Source organism: Ambystoma mexicanum, chromosome 3p (genome assembly GCF_040938575.1).
Source record: "Ambystoma mexicanum isolate Mex_15411 chromosome 3p, UKY_AmexF1_1, whole genome shotgun sequence".
Classification (NCBI taxonomy): domain Eukaryota; kingdom Metazoa; phylum Chordata; class Amphibia; order Caudata; family Ambystomatidae; genus Ambystoma; species Ambystoma mexicanum.
Window position 1 is genome coordinate 615883092 of NC_090925.1, and position 27898 is coordinate 615910989.

The following is a 27898-nucleotide window of genomic DNA, read 5'->3' on the forward strand; positions in this document are numbered from 1 at the left end:
AAGGAGAACCCGGAGGGGAGATACCTACTTCTAAAAGGCCTCCTGGTCGAACTCCTGATTACCCTAATGGCAATCTACAGCCCAAACAAAGAGCAAGATCACTTCCTTCGTAACCTCCTTCCAATCATCACAGCCTTTGCCGACGACAGTTACTAATCGGGGAGACTTTAACCTCCCCCAGACCCGAGCACCGACAAGACGCTACCTCCCACGAGGGAAGACTTTATCAAAGCCCTTGCCATGGCCGAATTCCTTAGGGAAACCGAAACGATTGACATATGGAGGCTACGCAACCAGGAAGAGAGACTACACATTCTTTTCCCACGTCCACAAGGGCTACTCGAAGATCGATCTACTACTGGCCGCAAACATGATGGCCCCATATGTGGAGGAAGTCCAAATCTGGCACTAAGCAATCTCGGACCACATGCCGGTTACGATGAACCTGCTACTGCAGGGTTTCCCAAAGCCCAACCAACGGCAATGGAAAATGCAAGACCAAATCCTGTCGGACATCACCTCCAGCTTAGACCTCATTGAGGCGATCCAAAACTACTTCAAGGAAAACACTACCCCGGACTCTCCGATGGCAACCATATGGGACGCCATGAAACCAGTGATACGGGGGGCGGCAATGGATGCAGCAGGAAGACTCCGACGACAAAATCAATTGCAGCAACAGAGGCTGGAGGAGAAAGTAGTAGAACTGGAAAGCAAGCTCAAAAAGCGCCACACTAAGGCAATAAACAGAGAACTAAAAAGAGCGAAAGGGGAGCTAGAGATGCACCTAGCGGACCGGGCGGCCAGAGCCCTAACTTACACTAAACAATTCTATTACCTCAATAGCAACAAAGCAAATCGCCTCCTAGTGCACAAACTGAAAAAACTGCAAACAAGGAATAACATCCAATGTCGGGCAGATAAAAACACAACCTTCACCACACGGAGGCAGAAAAGCTTGAGACAATGGCACAACACCATGAGGAAATCATGTCCGGCCCCCGACGTCGTGCTTGGCATTAGCACAGTTCCTGGCCTCGGTCCCAAAGCAGCAGCCGCACCCCCTAGTGGCAGATATAGAGCGACCAATCTCAGCGGGAGAAGAGAGATGGTCCGCCTCCAGAAAAACACGACCCCGGGACCAGACGCGCTGATTCCCAAGTTTTACAAGAAATGTGCTTACCTACTGGCACGCCTATTCAACTCATTCCTGTCCACGGGCTCTACCATACCCGTCATGGAAGGATCGCTAACTGTGCTTATCCCAAAACCTGGGAAGGACTGGACTGAATGCACATCATATAGACCCATAGCACTGCTAAATAACGACGCCAAAATATTTGCAAAAATCCTGGCGAATAGGCTGGCTCCGCTCCTCCCTGACATCATTCACCCGGATCAAGCAGGCTTTATACCAGGGCAGGGCACTCAGGACAACATTCGCAGAACTGTGGACGTAATTGAGTCACCAAACAGGATGGGTTCAGAACTGACGGTCCTCTTCTTAGATGCACACAAGGCATTCGACATGCTCGACTGGGACTATTTAAGGGAATCTCTACTGCACTATGGCTTAGGCCCGAACTTCGTAAAGTGGGTCCTGGCTAACTACCACCGACTCTCCCTGAGATTGCGCCTAAATGACCAAAGACTTGGTTATCTCCAGCACACCTTGGAAACAACAACTAGGATGTACTGACCAAAGACTTGGTTACCTCCAGATATCTAGCACACCTTGGAAACAACAACTAGAATGTACTTGTGAAGACTAGCTTCAGTTCACTGTTTATAAATTCACTCTCTAAGTGCTAACTAGGATGTACTTGTGAAAACTAGCCTTAGTTCATTGTTTAGAAATTTACCTTCTAAGTGTTATGTAATCATAGGGTGGCTTTTCTACAGAAACATGATTTAAATGTGACTTGTATAGAGGCTACCCCCATTAGCATTTATTGCGGAGCTACTGCCCTGCATCTATATATATGGCATCCCTATGTTCACTTATGAGTAATTTGGATTGATTTCTATGTTTGTTCTTTCTGTTTTTCAATATGTCTGCCAAATATTAGGCAGGTGTTGTCCCAAAAAAACTCTATAAAATATTATGGGAAACCAAACCCATGTTCATTTGACATCAGCTAAATAAATAGGCTAATGGTCACTATATATATGTTTTCTTGCTTAACACCTTCATTTAGCTTGAGTATACAGCGTCTTTGATACTTGGCATGTTAAATGGTGCAATCTTTGCAGTAAATGTGAATGCAGAGTAATAATCATAAGAATTTGTGTGGCAGGACGCCACCCTCATGTTTCATTAGCCAGATCGGACAAAATCAATATAACTAGAGGCACTAGGCAGGGATGTCCCCTGTCCCCACTCATATTCGCTTTGTAAATGGAGCCATTCGCCAGCAGAATCCTCCTCAACCCAGCGATACAAGGCCTCACAATCGAGGGGGAATCCTACAAAGTGGCCCTATACGCGGACAATGTGGTACTAACAGTCACCCAAACAGAGGAATCCATAGAGGCCCTAAGGCTTATTCTAGAAGAGTTCAGAGCAGCCTCAGGGTTTAAAGTAAATATCTCAAAATCTATAGCAATGGGCATTAACATACCGAAAAAGCTCAAGACGTCACTGGAGTCTAAATACCTGATCCCATGGGCAAAGGGGAGTATCAGCTACCTAGGAGTCCAAATACCCAACAAAATGGAGAAACTGTATAAGGCAAACATTCCCCCACTTCTCAAAGAGTTGAAAAATGACCTGGGACGTTGGCAGAAACAAGAAATCTCGTGGTTCGGCCGAATCACGGCAGTGAAAATGAACTTAATCCCAAGGCTGGTATACTTCGGACTTGCCCTCCCAGTAACCATTCGGAAAAAAGCCCTCCAAAAGCTTCAGGCGGACATTCTACACCACGTCTGGGAAGTGTCACATCCCAAAGCGTATCCTGCTCCGGAGTGCCGCGATGGGCGGCCTAGGGGTCCCGGACGTGGCTAGGTACGGTCTCGCAGCCCAGCTTGCCCATGCCTTCGCATGGAAACTATCCACCAACTGCCCCAGTGGCTACAACTGCAAGTTGTACAACTGGAAGAAGACTGGAGCAGGACCCCGATCGAGGCATTGCTCCACATGAAAGAACCCAGTGGCACCCAGGCCCGCTACCCGCAACAAGAAACACAGTATCTAGCTGGAAAAGGGCGGCTCACCTATGTAAATGCAGAAGCACAACAGGACCCCTCTCACCAATCTGGGACAACCCAGACTTCTCCCCAGGAATCTCACCAAACAATTTCGCAAAATGGAGAGACGGGGGCCTGAGAACCATAGCAGACTTCTTCGAGAATGGACACCCACTGAACTTCGAAGAGTGCAAAGCCAAATTTCAGGTCCCAGATACAGAAAGATTTTGTTACACGCAACTGAGACACTGGCTATCGAGTGAGCCGGCCAGGAAGCATGGCAGTAGAGAACTGACAGCACTAGAATGCACACTCACGGCCAACCCTCTGAGGGGGAACATTTCCACACTGTACAAACTCCTGGACAGGGCGGACCCAACTAAGAAAGAACCATACATGCAAAAATGGGAAGAAGACATAGGAAGAACTAGCGAACCGGATGAATGGAACCACGTCTGGACCCGAGCACACAAAAGCTCAAAATGCGTAACGAACAAAGAAGCGGCGTTCAAGGTGTGCTTCAGGTGGTACCGCAGTGCTGGAGGGGATGCCAGGACCGAGGAACCCTGTTCCACCTATTTTGGACTTGCCCGAAAGCCACCCAATTCTGGAGAAGCACCCTCAAACAGATCAAAACAATAACTGGGCTCACTATCCCCTGGCACCCGGGAATCGTACTTCTGGGGGTGAGAGGGGAAGGCCTATTCCCCTTAACAGGCTGCATGGCAGACCTGCTCTCATCTCCTGGCAGCTGCCAAGATTTCCATCGCCAGACTATGGAAAAAACCTGAGGGCCCATCCACGCAAATGTGGTGGTCCAAATGTTGGGAAATAGTAGCAGCGGAAAAGGTCACGGCCATCAGATTCGGTAACAAAGCCAAGTTTGAGCATATCTGGGCCCCCTTCCTGGACTATACACAACAATTCCCCGGAATAGCAAGGCAGCCCCCAACGCTGCGCTGGATGGAAAGTCAGGACTGAGGGGAAAGCCACACTTCGCCCGGCCGGAGGACCAAGTGCTCGAAGCCTAAAACCAAGACGCTAAACACCTTGCAGTCTAAGCCCACTCCGGGGCTCAAGCACCAAAGCAACCGACATCGCTGCACTAAGCCAACTGTGAAAGACTCTATCTTCCCGTCCCTCTCCTAAACCTCACCCCTCTCCCTGTCCCCCCTCCAAGGGACTATTACTGTTTGTTATTATTTAGTTTGATCATGGTTTCTTTTTGCTATTGCAAGCTCCAAGAATATGTAACATATGAACCTCCGCAAAGCTTGTACTATTGTAAAACAATAAAAACTATTTTTTTTTTTTAAATGATGAAATTCCAGAAGGGGAAAATAATTGGAAATAGAGAAGGGCATGAAAAACAATTTGTATTGACGGAACGGGGTATGAGATATCTGTGAGTACAATTAGCCGACTACTTGGAATCAATTTTATAAAGCAAATTATCCCCCTCTTCTGGGGTCAATTAAACACTGGCTCGAGACTATAACGTGGATTGGAAGAATTAATGTAATCAAAATGATGGTTCTCCCAAAAGTGTTGTATTTCTTTCAGGCACTACCGATAAAGGTTCCTCTGAAATTCTTGAAAACGCTCAACAAGGTATTAAGAGATTATGTATGGCAGAGTACTGACAAGTACTGTTTGCTGCAAGACATCAGCTCGCTGTTGGATCTGCTGCCAGCACGCCATTGGAACATCGAGACATACTGCCCTATGAAGTCCCGAGCAGCTTTGCTGTTGTGCTACTGATTTTTCCCTTGGAGGACGTCTGAACTTGTGACACCCAGCCTGCCTGGCCCTGACCGCGGGAAGTAGGAGGTGACTGTGTGCCCCCATTGTTGTATTATAGGAGCCCATTGAAGCGGTGCGCCCCCATTGCTAGTACTTTAGCGGGCAATTTAGCAACTGGTGTGCCTAAATACCCCCCTCTCCATTTTTTTTTCTTTTCTAAGGTTTAACCAGTCGAAGGCGGCTCCGCCCGTGTGACGCCTCCCAAGCTTCCATATATACCTACATCCTGGCGCACCCGCGCCGCGCACCGCAAAGTACTGACAAGTACTGTTTGCTGTTCGTGGGTCGCTGGGTGCTGTGACATAGTCTGCTGGGCGGCTTAAGCATCACTGGGTGGTTTCCCTCGGACACGCCTGGGCATTTGGGGCAGGCCCACGCATGTAGAGGCCTGTAACAAGGAAACCGGCAGCGGTGAGAGATTGTGAACAGCGCCTCTTTGACCTCTGGTATTCTTTATTGCATTGAGTGTTGGCGTCTCATAGACGGAATGAATGTATAATCATTGTAAAGTTTGCTAAAGATATATGGTACAGTAAGCTTGCACAGGTTGGAGTGCCGTTAAACCTTGAGGCTAGAGGGACCATTGTGCACCTTTTTTTTTTTTTCTTTTCTTTTCTCCCCTATAGGAGACTGCAGGCTTTATGCCTTTGACCCTGGGGGCTTTGGTGTCTAAAACAAATGGTGTACCGAACGTGTTAGCTGGCAACTACTAGCGTTCTGAGGTGTTTAGACTTGTTTGTCCGGGATAGCTATCATGGGGAAACAATTCCTTTTCAACTAACAGTAGGTCGTATGATATGAGCATTTGTTGACGTGCTGTTCATGTGAAACGCTTGCTTGGTGTGTTGCAAATAGTTACCTATTTTCACTACTGAGTTGTGGTACTTTGTCCTATTTTGCTCATCCCTCCTTTAGACTCTTCTCTCAGATATAGTACCCCTTCACTACTTTTGAGAGAGAGGGGAGGTGGTCTACTTGATTAAGTGTTCCCAAGCGGTTGTTGTGGAAGGTTGTGTCCTTCTCTTCGGTCCCATTTGTTTCTGCTTTTCTATACATTAAGGGTACATCTTCACTAGCTTCTACCTATTAGAGGCGGCTCCAGTTGCTGATCATGAGCAGAGCCTTAAGAAGTGGTTGTAAGTCAGGTTTTCCACCGAAGGCCCCTGCGAAGCACGAAGGGAATAAAGCTCACAACAGCACCCTACCCTTGCTACTTACTATCAAAAAGTCTTTACTATCTATGTCAATTTCGTCTGATGAGCGGGCTGTTGGGCCAGATCCAGAAGGGATATCTGAGGCCCTTAAAGTGGAAGACTCACCTTCTCACAAGGATGTTTCCATGATTGTCCCCCCACCAGACCTAAACTTGCCAACCTTTTCTGTCCAAGAAGCTTATGAAAATGATGGGGAGGTGGGTGGTGAGGCTTCCCATATCCATGACATAAATTGCACTCCAATGCATGAACATGAAGGTTTCCCCTATGTATCAGATACTTTGATGTTGGCACCTACAATTATGAGCGAATTAGGCAAACGAGTGTGGCTTTCATTGGGCCCCTCTTCACCAGCCTCTAGGTCATTTCCCTTTCGGGAACAAGTTCATTTCCAACTTCCTGATGAAAAAAGCTGTAAAAAGCTTTGTGACCATGGAAGGGTCCTGTCATGATCACTACTTCCAAGAATGCAGGACCTGCCCAACATCCTTGGAAGCAGGCTCATAACCTTCATTCCGGGCACCAGCTGGCCCCTATTGGGACCTTTTGGACCTTGTCCTGGCGCCGGTGGCGCCAGGCTCATAAAGATCATCAGTCCCGGCACTGGAAGCGTCGGGCTCATAAGATGTGTAAAAGTGCTTGGGTGGACCTACCTACAGCAGACCATGCTGCATACTCACCAACAAGATGACGTCCACATCCTCTTCTGACAGGGACTACTTTCTTACCTGGGTGGGGCAGGCTCCACTCCTTGGATCAGGAACACTGGGACTCTTCTGGAAACTGGAACTCTTTCCTTACCTAGCCGAGGCATTGGAAGAAGACGCCTAAGCGCTCCTGCACACTATTTAAACCATGCCCGATTGATGTAACGTGCTTTGCGTTATTCTGCATCAGCAGCAGGACGCTCAGAGTCAGCTCCAGTCTTCCAGTGAAAACTCCAGCTCCAGCACCTGTGGGAACAAACTCTTACCTTCCTGGGATCCTGTCTTCAGCCGCACCTGCCAGCACAAAAAAAAAACAGGTTAGCAAAAGCCAACTTAAAGCCAAAAGCCAGCATTTTTACTAACCCGATCCATCGGCATCTTCCAATCCTCACGCCGCATTCCTTGGCAGTCCATCGATCCCTGTAAAGGCAAAGAACATTGATCAGTCATTTTGCATATTTTGATCTGCTTACCTGTGCGACGCACGCTCCGGATTCCAACAAGCGCTGCATACCCGCACCTGCAAATAAAGAAAGACAGTAAGGAGCGCTTTTAAAACCATCAGCCGCCATTCTACTTACGTGCCTTCACGCGTGCCATCTTCCTACTTACGAGCTTGCACGAACTTTGGCATCCATGAACCAACGCCTACCGCATCCAAAACCTGCAAGAGAAAAAGAGACATTAAAGAGTGCATTTAAAACCATCAGCAGCCATTCAACTTACGTGCCTTCACGCGCGCCATCCACCTACTTACGCGCTTGCACGTACTTTGGTGTCCATTAAACAACGCCTACCACATCCAAAGCCTGTAAGAGAAAAGGACTTCATTAAAGGTGTTCAGATACATATAAGGAACCGATTGTGCAGTTAACGACGGCCTCGCGCTCAAAGTTGTCCTCTGCAAGTAAGAGGTTTACAATATCACCAGTGGAGTAACTGGTACCCGCGCCCCTGCACCAGTCGCGGGATGGAGAGCCCAGCATTCACCTACTTAAGGTGAGCACACCTATCCTTTGGGCCTCAAGGAAAGAGAGAGTGAGGAAGAGAAGTCCGTCCAACCACCGTTCATTAACCCCTTGTTCTTCTGCCTGCAGACACCTCACTCTTCAAGTTAGGCATACCGTGAGAAGAGGTCCAGCCCAGGGAACCAGCCGAGTCCTGCGCTTTACAATTGAAGACACGGTAACAACCCAGTCAAGATCTGCGCCTCCGTGGGAATCAGGTGAGCGTTACAGAACGCGAAGCCCACCGCAAATCTCCCACCCGGGCGCAATGGAAACCTCAGTCACTGACCAACTAGCCCAGTTATTAGGGGAATTAAGAGCAGAAGTACAGGCAGCCCGTCAGGAAACAAATGCTGTGAGGAGAGAGTTAATTATATCCAAAGAGCGAACAGATGATCTCGCTAGACAGCTGTTACAAACGCAAGCGGGTCAAACACCCCTGCCTGCTTCGGGGGGGAAGTTATACTTCAGAAACCTCACCTAATCTGGTACAAATTAATCTACCCGGAAATGTGCCTTTGGCTCCGCCCGAACGCTTCTCAGGTGATCCAAAAAAGTTTGCAGTGTTCATCAATCAGTGCCGCTTGCACTTTCTGTGTAGACCAGCTACTTTTCCAACGGACCAGACTAAGGTAGCTTTTGTGCTTTCATATCTTAGTGGCAGTGCTGCAGACTGGTCAATTCCTCTGGTAACACAGGATGACCCAATTCTCCGTAATTTCCAGGCCTTCCAGACCAGTATGGAGAGACTGTTTGCAAGACACTCACAGGGGCAGGCCTTGGATAATGAACTCCTTTCATTACGACAGGGTAATCGGGATCTCCTGGCTTATATTGCGTCATTCAACAGACTAGTAGTTGAAACCAGATGGCCCGAGGATAAGAGGATTATGCTTTTCTACAGAGGTTTGCGTGGAGAACTCAAAGATGTTCTAGCCCAGGTAGTGAATCCTCCACAAGACTGTTCTGAATATATTGACTTGGTGGTTCAACTGGACCACAGATTACAGAATAGGAAAGCAGATCGTTCCAGGTTCGAAGCTCGAGTTTTTTCAAGACCACAGAGTTCCACCCAAGGAGTTGATACCGTAGAACCTATGCAAATAGGGGTCGTAAAAGGACCATTAACCCAAAAGGAACGAGACAGAAGAAGACAACTGCAATTGTGCCTCTATTGCGGAAACTCGGGACATTTCCTTCGAGAATGCCCAGTGAAACCTTCGAAGAAGACAGTGGGTGCTTCCTATAAAGGTACCGAAAAGCCAGAGCCGGTAAACGACCTCGCCCGACAAGTGTAGAGGTCCGCTTGCCGAGCGTAAAAAACAGTTCTTTGACCTCGCATTTCATAGTGTCAATGGTCCTCATAAGCCCAGAGCGACCGGATCGTTTGCATGCTATTAAAGCATACATTGACAGCGGAGCAATCGGTAATTATGTGGACCGCGAAATGGCATCCAGGATGAATTTGCCTCTTTGTCCCAAGGCAATTAAAGACGTTATTACCACACTGGATGGCACGGAAATAGCTTCCGGACCATTAACTCATACCACCTCGGAAGTGACGTTGTTAAGCCAAGATGGACATCGTGAGGTGATCGTGTTTGATGTGATCAAGGCCCCTCAGTTTCAAGTTATCCTGGGAATTCCTTGGTTAGAGAAACACAATCCCCAAATTGATTGGCGAGCAAAGACAATTCGGTTTCCGGAGTGTGTCCCCACTTGTTATCCTCGGCTCGACATTAAGCTGGCAGCAACTACTTCCGAGGATCCCCAACTACCTCCGGACTACAGGGAATTCCAAGACGTCTTCCAGAAAGATCGAGCTAACTCTCTACCTCCTCACAGGTCTTACGACTGTCAAATAGATCTGATACCCGGATCCACTCCTCCTTGCAGTAGGATTTATGCCCTTACCGAGCCAGAAAATCTTCACCTGAGACAGTATTTGGACCAGTATCTGGCTAACGGGTTCATCCGTCCTTCAAAGTCCCCAGCCTCTTCAGCTCTGTTCTTCGTCCCGAAAAAGGAAGGGGACCTTAGAACCTGTATAGATTACCGTGCCCTGAACCAGATCACCGTAAAGAACAGATATCCTCTGCCGTTGATCCCTGAACTCCTTGACCAAGTTAAAGGCGCCTGTATCTATACGAAGTTTTTCTCAGAGGAGCTTACCACTTGGTACGAATTAAAGAGGGCGATGAATGGAAGACGGCCTTTCGCACCAAGTATGGGCTGTTTGAATATCAAGTAATGCCCTTTGGCTTATGCAACGCACCGGCCGCCTTTCAGTACTTCATGAATGACGTCTTTAGGGAACTTATAGACGTGTGTGTAGTTGTTTACATTGACGACATCCTTGTATACTCATCCTCTGAGGCAGACCATCGGAAACACGTCAGAGCAGTTCTTGAAAGGCTTCGCCAACATAAACTTTTTGCCAAGCTGGAAAAGTGCGTTTTCCATGTTACCGAGGTCGAATTTTTGGGATTTATTCTATCACCCAACGGAGTCCACATGGATTCAAGAAAAGTTGACGCAATCATCAAGTGGCCTTCACCAACTTCTGTAAAAGGAGTCCAAAGCATGTTGGGTTTCGCCAACTTCTACCGCAGATTTATTCCAGACTTTTCCCGAGTAGTCCAGCCCATTACAGCCCTTTTAAGAAAGAACAAACGTTTCGAGTGGTCTGCAGAAGCGGAGCAAGCTTTTCAGGAACTAAAAGCCAAGTTTACCTCCGCACCGGTTTTAAAACATCCCCGCCCGGAGCTTCCTTACATCGTTGAGACTGACGCCTCCAGTCTTGCAATGGGGGCAGTGCTATCGCAGAGAGATCCAGAAACTAACCAGTTACACCACGTGGCGTTTTGGTCCCGCAAGTTCTCGGCTCCCGAAATCAACTACACCATCACAGATAAAGAACTTTTGGCTGTTAAGTCCGCCTTCAAGGCCTGGCGGCATTACCTTCTGGGAGCCAAACACACAGTCACAGTAATCACAGATCACCGCAATTTACAGTATCTAAAGACCGCCAAAGCTCAATCCTCGAGACAACTCCGCTGGGCACTATTTTTCGCTGAGTTTGACTTTGTGATCACTTATCGACCAGGCAACAAGAACGGCAAAGCTGATGCCCTTTCCCGGATGGGAGTTGATGAACACATGGTCAATCCTGAACCCGTACCTATAATTCCCGAACAAAGAATTCTAGATCTGGTCATCGCGCAATCCATTGAAGATGTTGAAGCAAAAGTTAAACAACTCGTAACTCCTGCAGATTTATAGAAATGGCCACTTAAAGGAGAAAGCTTCACGGTGAATAAGAACCTACTGTACTTCCAAGGACGACTATATCTACCTTGTGCAGAGTTACAAAAACAGGTAATCTCTTGTCATCATGATTCCTTAATGGAAGGGCATCCCGGTATTGCCAAAACCTCCGAGAAAATCAAAAGACACTTCTGGTGGCCGTCTTGGAGGAAGGACATTAGAGACTTCGTAATTTCCTGTGGTGTGTGCGCCCAAAATAAGAGTCTGAAGGAAAGACCAGCAGGCCTCTTACATCCATTAGACATTCCACCATGTCCCTGGCATACCCTCTCCATGGATTTTATCACTGACTTACCTCTGTGCTCCGGATACAACACAATTTTAGTAGTTGTGGATCTATTCTCCAAGATGGCTCACATCATCCCACTGAAAGGTCTTCCATCAGCTTCAGTTCTGGCCCGAGAATTCCTCGAAAACATCGTTCGGTTGCACGGCTTCCCCTCAGTGTTGGTCTCTGATAGAGGAAGTCAGTTTATCTCCCACTTTTGGCGAAATTGCTGTCGACTAGCTCAAATTGACGTAAGGCTTTCAACCAGCCACCACCCCCAGACCGACGGACAGACCGAGAGGACTAACCAAACTCTGGAACAGTATTTACGCTGCATGCTGCAGCAGTCAGAAGGCACTTGGAAGGACATCCTTTGGATCGCCGAGTACGCTTATAATAATTCAATCCATTCTGGAACTGGAAAGACCCCTTTTTTCCTCTTATATGGAATCCATCCTCGAACCTCCAACCTTGATCCACCCCAGGATCTCGGAACGCCCGCCGTAGACCATCTACGTTCTGCTATCACTCAAGCCTTTAAGGAAGCCACTACTCATCTTCAACGGGCTAAGGAGCAATACAAAAAAGAAGCAGACCAACATCGAAAAGAGGCCCCCCAATATCTAGTGGGAGACCAAGTCTGGTTGTCCACTAAATATTTAACATTAAAAGGACCACGCACCTTCAACCCGAAATACCTGGGACCCTATCCTATCACAGCCATAATAAATCCAGTGGCAGTTAAATTGGGCCTACCTTCCCACATGAAGATACATCCAGTTTTCCATGTATCCCTCCTAAAACCTATGCAACCTGAGACCCGACTGACCAGATCTCCAGAACCTATTCAAGTTAATGGAGAACTTGAATACGAAGTTAAAAATATCCTGGACTCCAAGATTTCCAACTCGAAGCTATACTATCTGATAGACTGGAAAGGTTACGGTCCCCAGGAAAGGTCTTGGGAACCTTCAGAACATGTCCATGCACCTCGGCTGATCAAAAGGTTTCATCGAACTTTCCCCAACAAACCAAAACCCCCAGAGAAGACAAGCTTGGGAGGGGCCTTGAGGGGGGATGCTGTCATGATCACTACTTCCAAGAATGCAGGACCTGCCCAACATCCTTGGAAGCAGGCTCATAACCTTCATTCCGGGCACCAGCCGGCCCCTATTGGGACCTTTTGGACCTTGTCCTGGCGCCGGTGGCGCCAGGCTCATAAAGATCATCGGTCCCGGCACTGGAAGCGTCGGGCTCATAAGATGTGTAAAAGTGCTTGGGTGGACCTACCTACAGCAGACCATGCTGCATACTCACCAACAAGATGACGTCCACACCCTCTTCTGACAGGGACTACTTTCTTACCTGGGTGGGGCAGGCTCCACTCCTTGGATCAGGAACACTGGGACTCTTCTGGAAACTGGAACTCTTTCCTTACCTAGGCGAGGCAGTGGAAGAAGACGCCTAAGCACTCCTGCACACTATTTAAACCACGCCCGATTGATGCAACGTGCTTCGCGTTATTCTGCATCAGCAGCAGGACGCTCACAGTCAGCTCCAGTCTTCCAGTGAAAACTCCAGCTCCAGCACCTCTGGGAACAAACTCTTACCTTCCTGGGATCCTGTCTTCAGCCGCACCTGCCAGCACAAAAAAACAACAAGTTAGCAAAAGCCAACTTAAAGCCAAAAGCCAGCATTTTTACTAACCCGATCCATCAGCATCTTCCAATCCTCACGCCGCATTCCTTGGCAGTCCATTGATCCCTGTAAAGGCAAAGAACATTGATCAGTCATTTTGCATATTTTGATCTGCTTACCTGTGCGACGCACGCTCCGGATTCCAACAAGCGCTGCATACCCGCACCTGCAAATAAAGAAAGACAGTAAGGAGCGCTTTTAAAACCATCAGCCACCATTCTACTTAAGTGCCTTCACGCGTGCCATCTTCCTACTTACGCGCTTGCACGAACTTTGGCGTCCATGAACCAACGCCTACCGCATCCAAAACCTGCAAGAGAAAAAGAGACATTAAAGAGTGCATTTAAAACCATCAGCAGCCATTCAACTTACGTGCCTTCACGCGCGCCATCCACCTACTTACGCACTTGCATGTACTTTGGCGTCCATTAAACAACGCCTACCGCATCCAAAGCCTGTAAGAGAAAAGGACTTCATTAAAGGTGTTCAGATACATATAAGGAACCGATCGTGCAGTTAACGACGGCCTAGCGCTCAAAGTTGTCCTCTGCAAGTAAGAGGTTTACAATATCACCAGTGGAGTAACTGGTACCCGCGCCCCTGCACCAGTCGCAGGATGGAGAGCCCAGCATTCACCTACTTAAGGTGAGCACACCTATCCTTTGGGCCTCAAGGAAAGAGAGAGTGAGGAAGAGAAGTCCGTCCAACCACCGTTCATTAACCCCTTGTTCTTCTGCCTGCAGACACCTCACTCTTCAAGTCAGGCATACCGTGAGAAGAGGTCCAGCCCAGGGAACCAGCCGAGTCCTGCGCTTTACAATTGAAGACACGGTAACAACCCAGTCAAGATCTGCGCCTCCGTGGGAATCAGGTGAGTGTTACAGGTCCTTCCAGCCACTGAGGGGTTTGGGAGGGGGACAGTCATCGGGATATAACAACTTTCAGGTTGACGATGTACATTCATCAGGGACTTTCCTTCCACTTGGATTGGACGCCTTTTCCCTGGGGAATGGTGAAGTGCGGTCATCCTCAACTCCAGAGGGATTCGTCCTCTGGTACTCTTCCAAATGAGCCCTTCAATTTCCCAGTATTCTCGTGTATACTTAACCTCTTGGACAAAGGCCATGAGCTAACCCATTGTTCATTAAGGGAAATGCAGGGTTCTCTTGCTTTTATGAAAGATAAGATGGCTAGATTGGAAGGCTTCATTCTGGCGGAAGAACAATCTAAACCCTACTACCCTGCTCAATTTGAAAAAATGCTGGCTAGTGCTGCTTCCACCTTGCAACCCCCTCTGCTTAGCAGTCTTACACGATCGCAAGGTTCTCAAACGGAAATTGGGAACTTTAACGCCTATTTGCCACAAAGATCATACTCGCAAGCATTGCAAGGAGATAAGAGGGCTGGTTTAGAGCTCGGTGACTCCGAGGCCATCGACTTGGTGGAAGTAGTTAAACTCCACCAGGAGCGTCTTCTAGAGGTTGAACCACTACTTTTTAAGTTGGCTGCGAACCATCAACCTTTATATTCTACAGTTCATCCATGTGGAGGAACGGAGGTCGCTAATGGGACTGACGATTCACCAGACAGTCCCACGGCACTGACGGATATTATCGATGGCCAGATCACCCTTCAAACCGTGGCTCCCTCGTTGTCTTGCGAGCCAGAGGAGGGACAGGTATCGCAAGAGGAAAGGCATTTTATCTCTCGCAAGTCGAGGAAGTCCTTCCTTAGAGAACAAAAACTATTAAATCTTACTAAGGCCATGCAGAAGAAAGTGGCAAAAAAAAGCAACCTTGGACACCTGTCCCCAGGTGCAAACAGATGCCAGTTCAACATCAAGTACCCAAATGGGTGCAAATCAGGATGACCTGCTATTGGATCTGTGTGATCTTAATGAGGAAAGCAAAAAACATTTACAGATTGCAGCTATGAAAAGTGCCAATGTGCAGCTTTCCTCCCATATAACCCTTAGGGGACCAGCTACCAAGTCACAACCTCAACTTCATTGCTTTTTTCCCAACATTGAATCTAAAAAAGTGTTTACTCGGGCGATTGTAGAAACGAAAGGGGTAACCCCTCCACAATTTGCGAGTGTCTTCCTGCCCTCGGCACTGATCCCTGCGGGCCAGGTCGTCGAGCCGGTAGTACAGGCAACTGTCTCATCGGCTAGTGAAGAGCAAGAGGTGACTGCCGCTAGTCTAGCGGATGTGCAGGCATCTTTGGTTTCACCACGGACTGTCCACACTGAGGAAGTGTCGGCTCAAAAAACCCTCTTAGCGGAGGCTTTTGCTGACACGTTGCCCTTTTCGGAAACTCCAAAGGACATGAAACTAATACTCGGTTGGGTTAGTAATACGGACATCAATGGCCAAGCACGGATCAATAGGTCCTTTTTGATGAATTCATTCTTTCAGATTCCTGCATTAAGAAATCTATCATCAAAGGGCCTGGATTGGGTAAAATTAGCGACCCACAACAACCATAGTGTTGTGTAGAGTCCAATCGCAGATAATAACTAAAATGATTCTGGACTTTACAGATGATTTTGATTCTCTTGGTCTTGCTCCATGTCTGTTTGCGGATATGGAGAGTGCTTGGGCATTTCTTTTTTTTTTTTAACTTTTATTTATTCAGCTCGGTGACACAAGTACAGGTGAGTCAACATAAACCATACAGGGTAAACAGTAATCAAACAATATGAATACGCATAATTTATACAAGCAAAGCATCAGAAGAAAAAAAAAAAAAAAAAAAAAAAAACGGCCAAAAAGAAAGGAGTTGGGTGCATACGCACGTGAGGGCCCATGGGAGGTCGGACCACCCATACATGAGGGAGATAATTCAACGGGGAATCTTGAAAACAGTATGGGGGGTGGGTCAAGCAGAGGTAGGAGAAGACCCCGGATCCGAGTCAGATTCAATGGAGGACATAAATAAACGAAACTGCAGCCATATATCCCTAGGCCTGGAATGAGTGGGCTGCTGTGCCGCCCAGACCTCCTCCGTATCAGAGGCCCATGTCACTGCCCTAAGCCATTGTGCGTGGGTGGGGGTGTAAGGCCGAAGCCAACAAAGCAGAATTGTGCGCACAGCAAGTAGCATGCACAGTCCAGCAAGTTTTCTGGAGTCACGGTGGAGGTCGGGGAAGTCATGGAACAAACATGTCATTGGGGACAAGGGGATGTGGGAATCAAGGATAGAGGACATGGTAGAGCACACCGAGGTCCAGAATTGGGCAAGCCGGGGGCAAGACCACAGCATGTGAAGATAGTCTGCATTCTCGCATGCGCATCTGGGGCACCCAGGGGGGGAGTCGTTTGAAATGCGATGCAGTCTGGCCGGAGTGTAGTGGTATCTATGAAGTACCTTGAATTGGATTAATTTAAACCGGGAGTTGAAAGAGACATCCCGGGTGCGTGAGCACATGTGGGCCCAGCGTTCGTCAGTCATCTCGAGTCCAAGGTCGATCTCCCAATAGTGCCGGAGTTTAGAGAATGTGGGGGGCGACCTAGTTTGGAGGAGAGAGTATAATCTCGAGATTTTGCCCCTCAGGGGGACGGGAGAGGTTAATTCAGCAACTGCAGGTTCGTCAGGAGGTAACGCCGGGAAGCATGTGTACTTGTGTTTGAGTACCCTACGGAGTGAAGAATATTGAAGCCAAATAGAAGGTCTCTGTCTGAGAGAAGCCGGGAGGTCAGGCCACTCAATAAAAATGCCTTGATCAAAGAGGTCACGGAGTAGTTCATACCCGGCGTCGGCCCAGCAACGAACCACGGAAGGAGGAACCCGTGGGACCTCAGGGTAAAAGTTCCAGATCGGGAGATTGCCATGAAAGGGGTGAGTAACACCTAGTATCCGCCATAGTTTGGACAAGGCCAGCGATGTGCACGTCGCAGGGTCCATGGAGCCCGGTACCATTGGGATGGGTGAGATCACAAGAGATCGAATGTCGCGGTCGCTGACTGACAGTCTCTCCAGCCTAACATGAGGAGGGGAGTCTGGGATAGCGAACCAATGCGCAGTGTGTTGGAGTTGTGCAGCCAACCAATACCTAAAGAAGTCCGGTGCACCAAATCCACCAGTTTCCATCGGAGCAGAAAGCGTCTCAAGTTTTAGGCGGACTGCACCAGAATGCCAAAGGAATGAGTTCAGGGTGCGAGACAACATCTGGAAGTAATCTGTTCCCGGCCACTGGGGGATGTTGGCAAACTTATACAGTAGCTGTGGAAGTACCACCATCTTCAGAACTCCTATCCTACCCGCCAATGAGATCGGAAGTTTATCCCAGCCCTGTATTTTAACTGCAAGGTTCACTAGGTATGACTGGTAGTTTTCCTGTAGGACCCGTTCGGCATGCCTGGACACCACCACGCCCAAGTAAGTGAACTTAGATTGGGCCCATGCGAATCCCATGGTATCAGGAGGCGGAAGAGTGCTAGGAGTGAGCGGGAAAAGGGTTGATTTGGAGCAGTTTACCGTGAGACCAGAGATACGACCGAATAGGGCAACATCCTCCAGTATAGGGGCCAGGTTAATCTCAGGGGAACGGATATAAAGGAGGGCGTCATCAGCATACAGAGAGACTATATCCGAGGAGCCGGCTGTGCGCAGGCCCCTGTGGGAATGGTTCTGGCGCAGCATGTCGGCGAACGGCTCCATCGCTAAAGCAAAGATTAAGGGCGAAAGGGGACAACCCTGTCTAGTGCCCCTGGCAACGTGGAAAAGAGGGGAACAGCGGCCCTCGGTGCGGACTCTGGCCACTGGATCGGAGTAGAGTAGTTTTATCCAAGACACAAATGTGGGGCCGAATTTGCACCTGTCAAGTACCCGCCACAAGTAGTTCCATGAGACCGAGTCAAAGGCCTTTTGCATATCTAGGGCCGCGGTCACCGCATGTACATCAGGGCTTACTCTACTTATAATGCTAAATAGACGTCTCAAGTTCAAGGAGGTGGAACGGTTCGGGATAAAACCCGACTGGTCTGGGTGGATGATGTGTGGCATAAGGGAGATAAGCCGCAGAGCGAGTGCCTTAGCATATATCTTGACATCACAGTTAATCAATGAAAGCGGGCGGTAAGAGCCGCATTGGGTAGAGGGTTTGTTAGGTTTGAGCAGAACTGTGATAGTAGCTTCACGGAGTGAGGGGGGAAACCGACCCATTTCCACAGACTCCTCCCAGAGTGCCGTCAGATGGGGGAGCAGGAGCGATTTAAAGCGTTTATAGAACTCGATGGGTATACCATCCGAGCCTGGGGATTTGCCTGAAGCCAGGGAGTCCATGGCCTCCGAGAACTCCTGAGGGGTGAGCGAGCTCTCGAGGGCTCCAATAGTGGCGGGAGAGAGGGCCGAGAGGGGAAGTTTGTCAAGGTAAGCATCAATTTCGGCCGTAGTGGCAACGTCGGAGTGAGCGTACAGGGATTGATAAAAGGAGAGGAATTCAGCATTGACCTCTCCAGAGGAAGTGGCCAGCGACCCATCCGGTCTCTCAATCCCGGGAATGGATGTGGGGCCGAATTCTCGGCGAAGCAGTCTAGCCAAGAGCCGGCTGGGGCGCTCACCCTCTCCGTATCTTCTTGCCTGACCGGGGCTGTCCAGGAACTTCAGCTCGCGGTCAGCGAGCGAGCGAAAGGTGTCCAGCTCCGTGCCAATTAACGCAAGGATTTCCGGATTCGGGTCCGAGGTGTACTGGGTTTCCAACCTAGATAGTGTGGCCTCACTCCCAGCGATTTCCCTCCGGATAGTCTTAAGGATACCGTTCTCCTTGGAGAGGGCGATGCCTCTGATATAGACCTTGAAGGCCTCCCATAGTATGGCTTGCGAGGAAACTGAATCAGTGTTGATCCTGAAGAACTCCTCAATTGCCGACTCCATCTCCGAGCAAAAGACCGGGTCGAGGAGAGAGAGGGGTTTCATCCTCCAGTACCTGGCCCGATCCCGATCGAGGCCCCAGCACAGGGTGACAGTCACCGGGGAGTGGTCCGATAGGGTCCTAGGAAGAATCGCCATATTAGTCACGGTCTTAAGTAGGTCGCCAGATAACAACCATCTATCAATCCGGGAGAAGGAATCGTGAACCGAGGAGTAAAAAGAATAGGAGCGGGAGTCTGGGTATAGGAACCTCCAGGCATCAAACAAGGATAGACGAGGAAGTGAGGAGAGTGCGGTGTATGCTGCTCTAGAGAGTTGACGAGGTCTGGAACCGGATCTATCAAGATCGACATCAAATATCGTATTGAAGTCACCTCCCCAGAGTATCGGGATCAGGGGGAAACCTGCTAGGAGATTTATGAGATCAGTATAAAAGTCGGGATCATCAATGTTAGGGCCATATATATTGAGCAATACAATCTCTCTGTTTTGTAGAACACCATGGAGAAGAACGTACCTGCCCTGGGGGTCGATTAGGGTAGTAGTGGGGATAAATCTAAGGCTCCTATGAATGAGGGTCATGACCCCGCGGCTCTGGGTGGAGTATGTAGTGAAGTACCTCTGTGGGCCCCATGATCTTGCGAACTTATCACAAAACTCTGTGCGTGCATGCGTTTCCTGAAGGAACAGAACTTTAGCCCGGTGTCGTTCGGCCTGAAGTTGTAACAACCTCATCTTTTTGTGGTTTCCCAACCCCCTTACATTCCAACTCATGAACGTCAAAGGATCCTCACCAATCCCTCCATCAGTAGCCATCGAAAAACACGGGTGTATGAAAGTATGCACCCCATGGACGTCTCCCAGTGCGCGCAAATCTGTATTGCCACTGGGGGCATAGTAGTTCGTACTCAACCTTCCCTGTGAACACCAAGCTTTTTTTAACATAAAACCCCATTCCCCCCTCCCCCTCCCACATTCCTCCCCCAAACGGAGGGATGACCGCCCTATACCCCAACAGGAAAAACAAAAACAGCGGCATCAACGCCTGGGGGGCCTGTGAGGTGGCCTGGCGGTGATGCTCCGAACCGTGAGGCAGTGAACGGATAGCTGTATATGCCCGTTCTTAGTGTCCATATCCCTCTAAAGGAGGTCCCGTGAGGGCGGGGGCAGTTATGGCAAACACAATGTAAATCAATCTATCGGGGAAAGCCGACTACGTAGCATAAAACAATGTGCAGCAGACAACATAGGCAAAAGAAACACAACAAGAAAGCAACTGGCTTAATTAGGTGCAGTCAAGTGTTCTCGTCGGGATACCATAGGACAATGACAAAGTGCTGATGGGCCAAAGCAGTGCCGAAGTAGGATAGAGAGGTATCCGCTGATCGAATGTTCTAAAACAATAGTGTGCCAGTGATAGTGTTCGCTAGCAGATTGTTTCAACCAGGAAAGCGTTCGTCTATGAACCTAGAGGCTTCCTCAGGCAACGTAAAAAAATAAACACGACTGGCGTGTTCAACACGTAACTTAGCGGGATACAGCATAGAGTATTTCACCTGGAGGTCGCGTAATCTCTTCTTCACTGCAAGGAAAGTCCTGCGCTCCCGTTGTACTGCTATCGAAAAGTCCGGATAAAGATGGATCCTGGCACCACCCAGGAGGAGATCTCCCTTGGCCCTCGCCGCCCTGAGGAGAGTGTCCCGATCTCGAAAGTTTAAAAGCCTAGCAATTATCGGGCGTGGAGGCGCTCCAGGTTTTGGTTTCGCCGCGAGAGAGCGATGGGCCCTCTCGATCGCAAACTGCGGGGAGAGTTTCGGGGAGTCGAGGAGTTGAAGCAGCATACTCTCCACATAGTCCTCCATAGGTCCTTGCAGACCATCCTCCGGAACCCCGACAATGCGGAGGTTGTTGCGTCTCGAGCGAGACTCCAAGTCTTCATTTTTCTTCTCCACTTCGGCAACTCGGGTGGATAGCGTAGACACCTCTGCGCGGAGAGAACCCAGGCCGTCCTCGGCAGTGCTCACCCGCTCCTCAATCTCGGTCACTCGACCATCGGTTCTCTCCATGTGCGCCTTGATGGAGGATATCGTGCCATTCATATCGTCGAGCTTACTGTGTATAGTGGTAAACCCTTCGCGGATAAACTCCAACATTTTCTGGGAATCGGGTGGTACCGGGGTGAGTGAGGCGTCTTGTGTAGATGTCTCCCCTGCAAGGGGGGTCGGGGGTTTAGCGAACATGTTGATGGAGGATTGCTTCTTGCCGGTCCGTGTCGACATGTCGCCGATGCAGGGGTAGGCCCAGGTCGCGCCGAGCAACGGGTGTATCGGCCCGTGCGAGATCAAGGTGGCCGGCGGGAAGGATTCGGCTGAAAAACCGCGTTACGGTTGAAGGGGGGCCGCCCTATGCGTAGTCGATGGGACTCAGTATAAGGCGCTGAAGGTCGGATAGCAGACAGCACACCGCCCTGGATGGGGCAGCGGAGCGGCACGCTCAGGAGTCCGGAGAGGGAGCCGCACGCCGAGCGCGGGGCGCCCCTCCCCCACACAGTAGGCCGCACGCCGCGGGGCTCGAGTGAAGGGCCCTGGAGCCGGTTATGGGGATCAGCAGGCCGGCGGCCCCGCCCAGCACGTAGAGGTCCAAAACTCCGCAATGGAGAAGGTCCGGAGATCGAAACTCGCACAGTAGATTCCCCGTCCGGTTAATGACCCGCGCCGGGGACCAGCTTCGCGTTGTGCCGGGGCAATCAGGAGATTTTCAGCGTGAGGTTGCCGCACGGGACGGAGCGATGAATCAGGCGGCCATCTTGCTTCGAGCGCAACAGTGCCCCCTGCTTGGGCATTTCTGAACTTTGTACCAACTCCCCAAATAGAACATACTAAAGGTCCAGTACTGGCCCCTTTCGAGTCTCACGCCAACCAATTATCTTTACAATTGGCCTCACTTACGCAAGCCTTAAGTGGCCTATCTTGGTTGGAGCCCTTGATTAAAGTGGCTGTATCCATGAAGACTGCTACTCTGGAATCATAACTGGCCAGTATTATTGTCGCCTCCTGGAATTGTTGTGGTGTAAGCAATCTCCGGGCATGGCATGGACGGGTCGGGAGTGACCTTAAACCAGACATTTTATTGTTGCAGGAAACAATGGCGCTAGATAACATCGTGCTAGACGGATATACAGGATTTAGTTTTCCGGCACAACGTACTCAATCTGGTTGTCCAGCTGATGGTATTTCCATCCTTATTAACAATGGCTTGAAGGTGGCGCCACGTCTTTTAGACCAATCTGAGTCATGCACACTGGAGGAATTAATGCTTAATCACTGTAAAGTCCCGGCACTGCTCTTGTTGTCTATTTATTGGAATCTGAGCGCAGTGTCCCTGGATTCGGTTTTAGAAGAACTAAATCGAATTTTAGGCCATGCTTCTCTTTCTTGCCCTAACCATGAAATTGTGATTGGAGGCGACCTGAACTCGTATTAAGAACTGAAGGGTACCACTCGGCCCTCTCTTCACTCTTTACCATATGTTCAACAAGCTTTTCAGAGAGGAAATCGATGGGAAAACTTTTTTGAAGCATGAGGTACCTACCCGATCCAACTTGCAACGCACTCTATTAAAACCTTTTGGCAGCGTGGAACAGCATTGTCTCTTATCGATTACTTGTTTGCATCAAGAGTGTGTTCTGGCTTGCTCACCCCCGTTTCAGTTTTGGAATTGGGAGTGAGCGACCATTGTATGCTGTTTACCAGCCTACATTTGGGGATTGAGGCATATGAAGCTTCGGTTTCCGCCGTTATGGTGGAAAGTGACAGGCATACTCGGTCTGTCAAATAGCACCCTTCCTTCTGCCGGAAATTGGTTTTCCTGGTGAATAGGGACCTCTTAGTGATTCACGATGACCACTTGTCTGTAGGTAACGTGGAAAAAAATCAACAAAATAAATCTGATGATGATTCGTAGGCATCTGGTTAGTGTAGCTAAGGATTCCCTGGTTAAGAACTTATCGCAGATTGCTCACCCCCATCTGGCATTGGCTGCAAAAAAAATAGTGAACTTCATAAGTTCAGACGCATGTGTATTAGCTTGCCAAATTATACCAGAGAAAAAAACGTCATTGTTGCTCGTTTCAAACAGCAGTTGAAGATGCTCCGTCAGGCTGCTCACAACCTAGCCAACCAACACATGATTGATTTGCTATGCAAAAATAAAATCAGGGAATTATGGTCTATCTTAAGAAATCCCATAGGTAAGGTAGACAAACGTATGGTGGCAACCGTCTCTGGTGTTGAATGGAAGCAGTTTTTCCTTCAAAAATATGATCTGCCGGTAACTCATAGAAAGCTAGAGTTAACTTGCAGTTGAAGTTTCACCGTGTCTTCCCTTGGGAAATCAAAGACATAATATGGGCAATCTCCCAGCTGAAATTTTCAAAAGCGGCTGGGCCAGATGGGTTGCCACCTTGTGTCTAAAGGATGATCCCATTTTTTGGGCTAGGTACCTGCTCGCTCATTATCAGCTCATATATCAATCTGGCAAAATTCCCAAGTCATGGCTGATGGCAATTGTAATTCCAATCCACAAAAAGGGCGCATTCAGCAACCCTGTACATTTTAGGCCAATTGCCTTAATAGATACAGCAAACAAATGTGTGCACGGCTTGTCTTGTGTGACTTGGAAGCCCATGTCAGTGCCTTTAGTATTCTTTCAAAAGCGCAGGTCGGCTTTCGCCGGGCAATGGGCACGCAGTTAAATGTGTCGATTCTTGCCCACCTTCTCTCAGCAGCGCGCTCTAATTCAAATGGTACGATCTATATGGCATCGTTAGATTTATCAGCTGCATTTGACAATGTCTTACGTAACCGCCTTTGGCAGAAGATGTTGTCCTATGGTATCCCTGCTGAGCTGGTGGCAATAATAGCAGCTCTGCATCAAAATACTTCTTACAGGGTCCGTATCAACTCAGACGGTCTGTTATCCGACAACATCCCTACGAGAATTGGTGTGAAGCAGGGCTGCAATCTGGCCGCGGTATTATTTAATCTATACCTGGCCGATATCGAGAAAATTTGGCAGGGAACTAACACCTTTCCGGTATCCTTGGGCAAGCTGTGTCTCCACTGGTTGGCATTCGCCGATGGTGTCATCCTATTTGATAAGGTACCCTTCGGGCTTCAAAACAAACTAAATATCTTTCATGATTATTGTGTATTGAACAATATGACAATTAATCCAGCCAAATCTCATATTATAGTCTTTACAACTAAGAAGAAAATGCCCAGGTTCAATTTTGTCGTAAATTTACATCCAATCATGATGAAAGAAGAGATAATCAATCTGGGTTAATATATATCAAGTAGTATGTCTGTCGGCGAGTGGCGCACAGTGTTGAACACTAAGCTTAACCATCTGTCTGCCCAGATGCGAATCATTTTTTCTAGGTATTGCAGATACTCTCTTATGCACCTGCTTCACTACTATACTCTGCAAGTAGAGCCCATTTTACTTTACTCTCTGGATGCATGTTTGTTGAAGATGGGGCCTTCATTAAATCTCTTGCAAGGCAAACTGTGGAAAAGGGTCTTAGGTTTACCTGGTTACTTACCTAATGCTATTATCTTACATGAATTGAGTTTATATCCCTTGGCTGATAAATTATGATTGGCGTATGGTAAATTCATTCGGTAAAATGATTTTGCCCCCAGCCAATTCTCTTTATGAGGACTTTAGGTCAATGTTTATAGAACGGCATCTATTATCGAATTTAAATCACGAATATTTGCCATTTTAAGATCTTTGAACATGTCGCAGCAGGACTTAATTGACTCACCGGGGAAAGTTAAAACTAGATTCTTTAAGAATGCATGGGCCCGCAATTCTGATTTGATTTCAGGTTACTCTTCATTTACTACCTATGCAACATTCAGTCATGCAGTTTCTCCTCGTTTGCCCTATGTCCTATGCTTCCCTGACAAAAATGCAATAAGGATATATATGAGATTCCGTCTGGATCTTATCCACACTGGTTCTCGTATCAGGAATTGGTCTGGGTACAGGGACCTGGGGCAGTGGGATTGCTGCCGGTTCTGCCTAATTCCTGGTGAGCTTGAAACCTTAGAACACCTATTGCATCTATTTTGACCAACAAAGGCGAAGTTGTTTGGGACCCTTTTTAGTCTCGAATTCTATCTTTGAATGTCACTTAGTTTGGCTGTGTTGCATGTGGGGTCAGTTCGCCATTAAAAAATGCTATGTTTATCGGGAAGGCCCTAGATGGCCCATTGGTATCTAAATAGCATCATATCATCAATTGGAACACACTTTTTATCCGATAGTCTGGTTTATGTGTAGAGTGGTATTTCTTTGTTTAATTGTTGCCCATGGGATGTTCGTTTTTGGAATAGTTACGCGACTTCCAGCTAGGTGAGAAATTTTATTAGATCGATGAATATTTTCTTTTAGGAAGAGCTGAAACTGAAATTTTGTCCCATATCGTAAAACACCTAAATGTGTGTTTATTGTATTTTGCCTTTGTGTATTTTATGTTTTGTGGTATGAGTGGGTTTTATTATGTCTTATAACGTGTTTTATACAAAGAATGTTGTGATTAAGTTATGAATTTTTGTTGATGACTATTTTTTTTTGTAAATGTGTAAATTAATTTTTGCTACCAAAAACAAATAATAAAAATAAAAAATATATGGCAAGGCAAGAAACCCAGGGTAGCTTGGAAGATACTAACAGCGCCAGTGGTGAAGGGCGGGATGGGGACCTAAAAATATGGGTGCTTATGGATAGAGCAGTGGTGGGCAAACCCCTCCAAGATGTTTTGTGGTGTCCAAAGCGGGATCGTCCAATTAATATGTATTACAGCAAAATCACTGCACTGGTGGCACTGGTTTGGGATGCGGTGGTGAAACGAGTAGGCATCACCACATTCCCCTCCCCATTTACGCCTCTTTTTCATAACCCCCAGTTCACCCCGGGATTAGAACGAAATGCATTCAGAGTGTGGGAGGAAGCAGGGTGCTTGAAGATGGGTGACATGGTAGAGGGGCAGGATATCAGAAACTTTCAATAATGTAAGTTGGCGTTTGTATGGAATGAAAATGAAAGTATGCATTATGTACAACGTCGTCATTGGCTGATGGTTAATAAGAGTTTCATATTAAGAAATGTATCCCGCTTTGAAAAATACATCACTATAAACTCGGCGGACAGTCATTTGGTAGGGTCATTGGGAGAGAATACTACTCAAGTTGATTGGGGATATATGAAGCTATGGGAAAAAGACTTGGGTAAAGCCATTACGGAGGCTCAGTGGTTGACGGAATGGAAGGGAATTCCTAAATTGACACAGGCATTTCAAGTACGAGAGATGTGGGTCATGGTAATGGTACAATGGCACCTTACACCACAGAAATTACACATGTTTTATAAGCAAGTGTTGGGGGGATGTTGGCGGGGCTGCAAAATAATGGGAACCTGAGTGCATATGTGGTGGGAGTGTCCAATGATTAAAACCTTCGGAGAAAATGTTAATGACTCAGTGTATGATATTTGACCCCCTAATACGAAGAGATATGGGTGAGGCTATAATGGGCTTGAGTGATAATTTGGAGGCATTAACAGGGAAAAATCAGAGGAACGCCTATATGATATTGATGATTGCTGCTGTCTCACTTATTGCTCAAAAATGGAAATAATCTATGCCCCCCAACAGAGCAGGAGTGGCTAACAAAAATATGGCATTATGTCTCCTTGGGATGGATTACTTATACAATACAAGGTGAGCAAAGCAAATTCAAGAAAGAATGGGAGTGCGTGGTGGACTTTCTTCACAAAGACTTTCGTGAAAACTGGTGCCTGCAAAGGTTACGGATTTTGGACTTATTTAACAAAAATGTACTGTTTGGTGTGCAAATGAATCTTGTCCCGCATCTGGTAGCTGCTCAAGGAGAGTTGTGAGGGAGGGGGCGGGGGGGCTTTGGGAAAGGGACTGGGGGAGTAGGTGGAGGGGAGCGGAGTTTATTGTGTATTGTATAACGATTAACATGTTAAAAAAACAAGATTTAAACAAAAAAAGTCAGAACAGTTTCAAAAAAAAAAAATATTGGATGTCTATGGAGGGAAAGTTGGCAAAAGAGAAATCTTTCTTAACAGATATGCTGTGAGCTGATTGGAGCTAGTTTCGGAGGCATTGATCTTCAGTCCCTTGGTCAGACTCCATCCCTGTGATCCGGTCCACTCGCTCTGACCTGTTGGAATGTGCCACTGGGCTCCAAAACCGTGACTGTAAGTTTCTTAGTTGGTGTACTTTTTTATCTTAATATATTTTCTCTTTCAGCTGCAAGATGGACAAATTGCCCACATCCAGTATGAGCAGGGAAGTCAGTTCCTTCAAGAACCACAAGTAAGTGAGCGTGCCTTGGAGCTGATAACTACAACAGTGTTTTCTTTGATTACAGCTCTAACGCTCAATCAGATTTTCATTTTGCACAAACTGAATGAATGTTTTTCTGTTTCAGTTGGTGTCTCATCTTTTTGTATGATCCTTAGGGTTTAGTACAATCGTATCTAGGTCAGTGGTGGTGATTCTGTGTTTTTATGATCAGTGCTACATTGATAATCATAAAGTTCTGTCCAACATAAGTTCTATGCAGTTAGTCACTGCTTTTAGTTGCCATAATGTTTAATATATAAATATAATTTATATTGGAATTGTTGAGTGAACCGGTCAGCATTTTAACATGTGACCTTTAAATTACACACAGATTTCTGCAGTGTATGTACTTAGGTACCTTACCTGAC

General features: G+C 47.7%; 1 protein-coding gene across 3 annotated transcripts in view; it reads left to right on the forward strand.

The window, feature by feature from the left end:
• Positions 1-27898, forward strand: part of ZNF335 (zinc finger protein 335) — a 1126934-nt gene that overhangs the window by 1063936 nt on the left and 35100 nt on the right. For all 3 annotated transcript variants that reach the window (XM_069651371.1, XM_069651372.1, XM_069651373.1), the window contains one exon: positions 27435-27500. In XM_069651371.1, coding sequence (XP_069507472.1) covers positions 27435-27500 — 66 coding nt within the window. The remainder of the gene's footprint in view (positions 1-27434; positions 27501-27898) is intronic.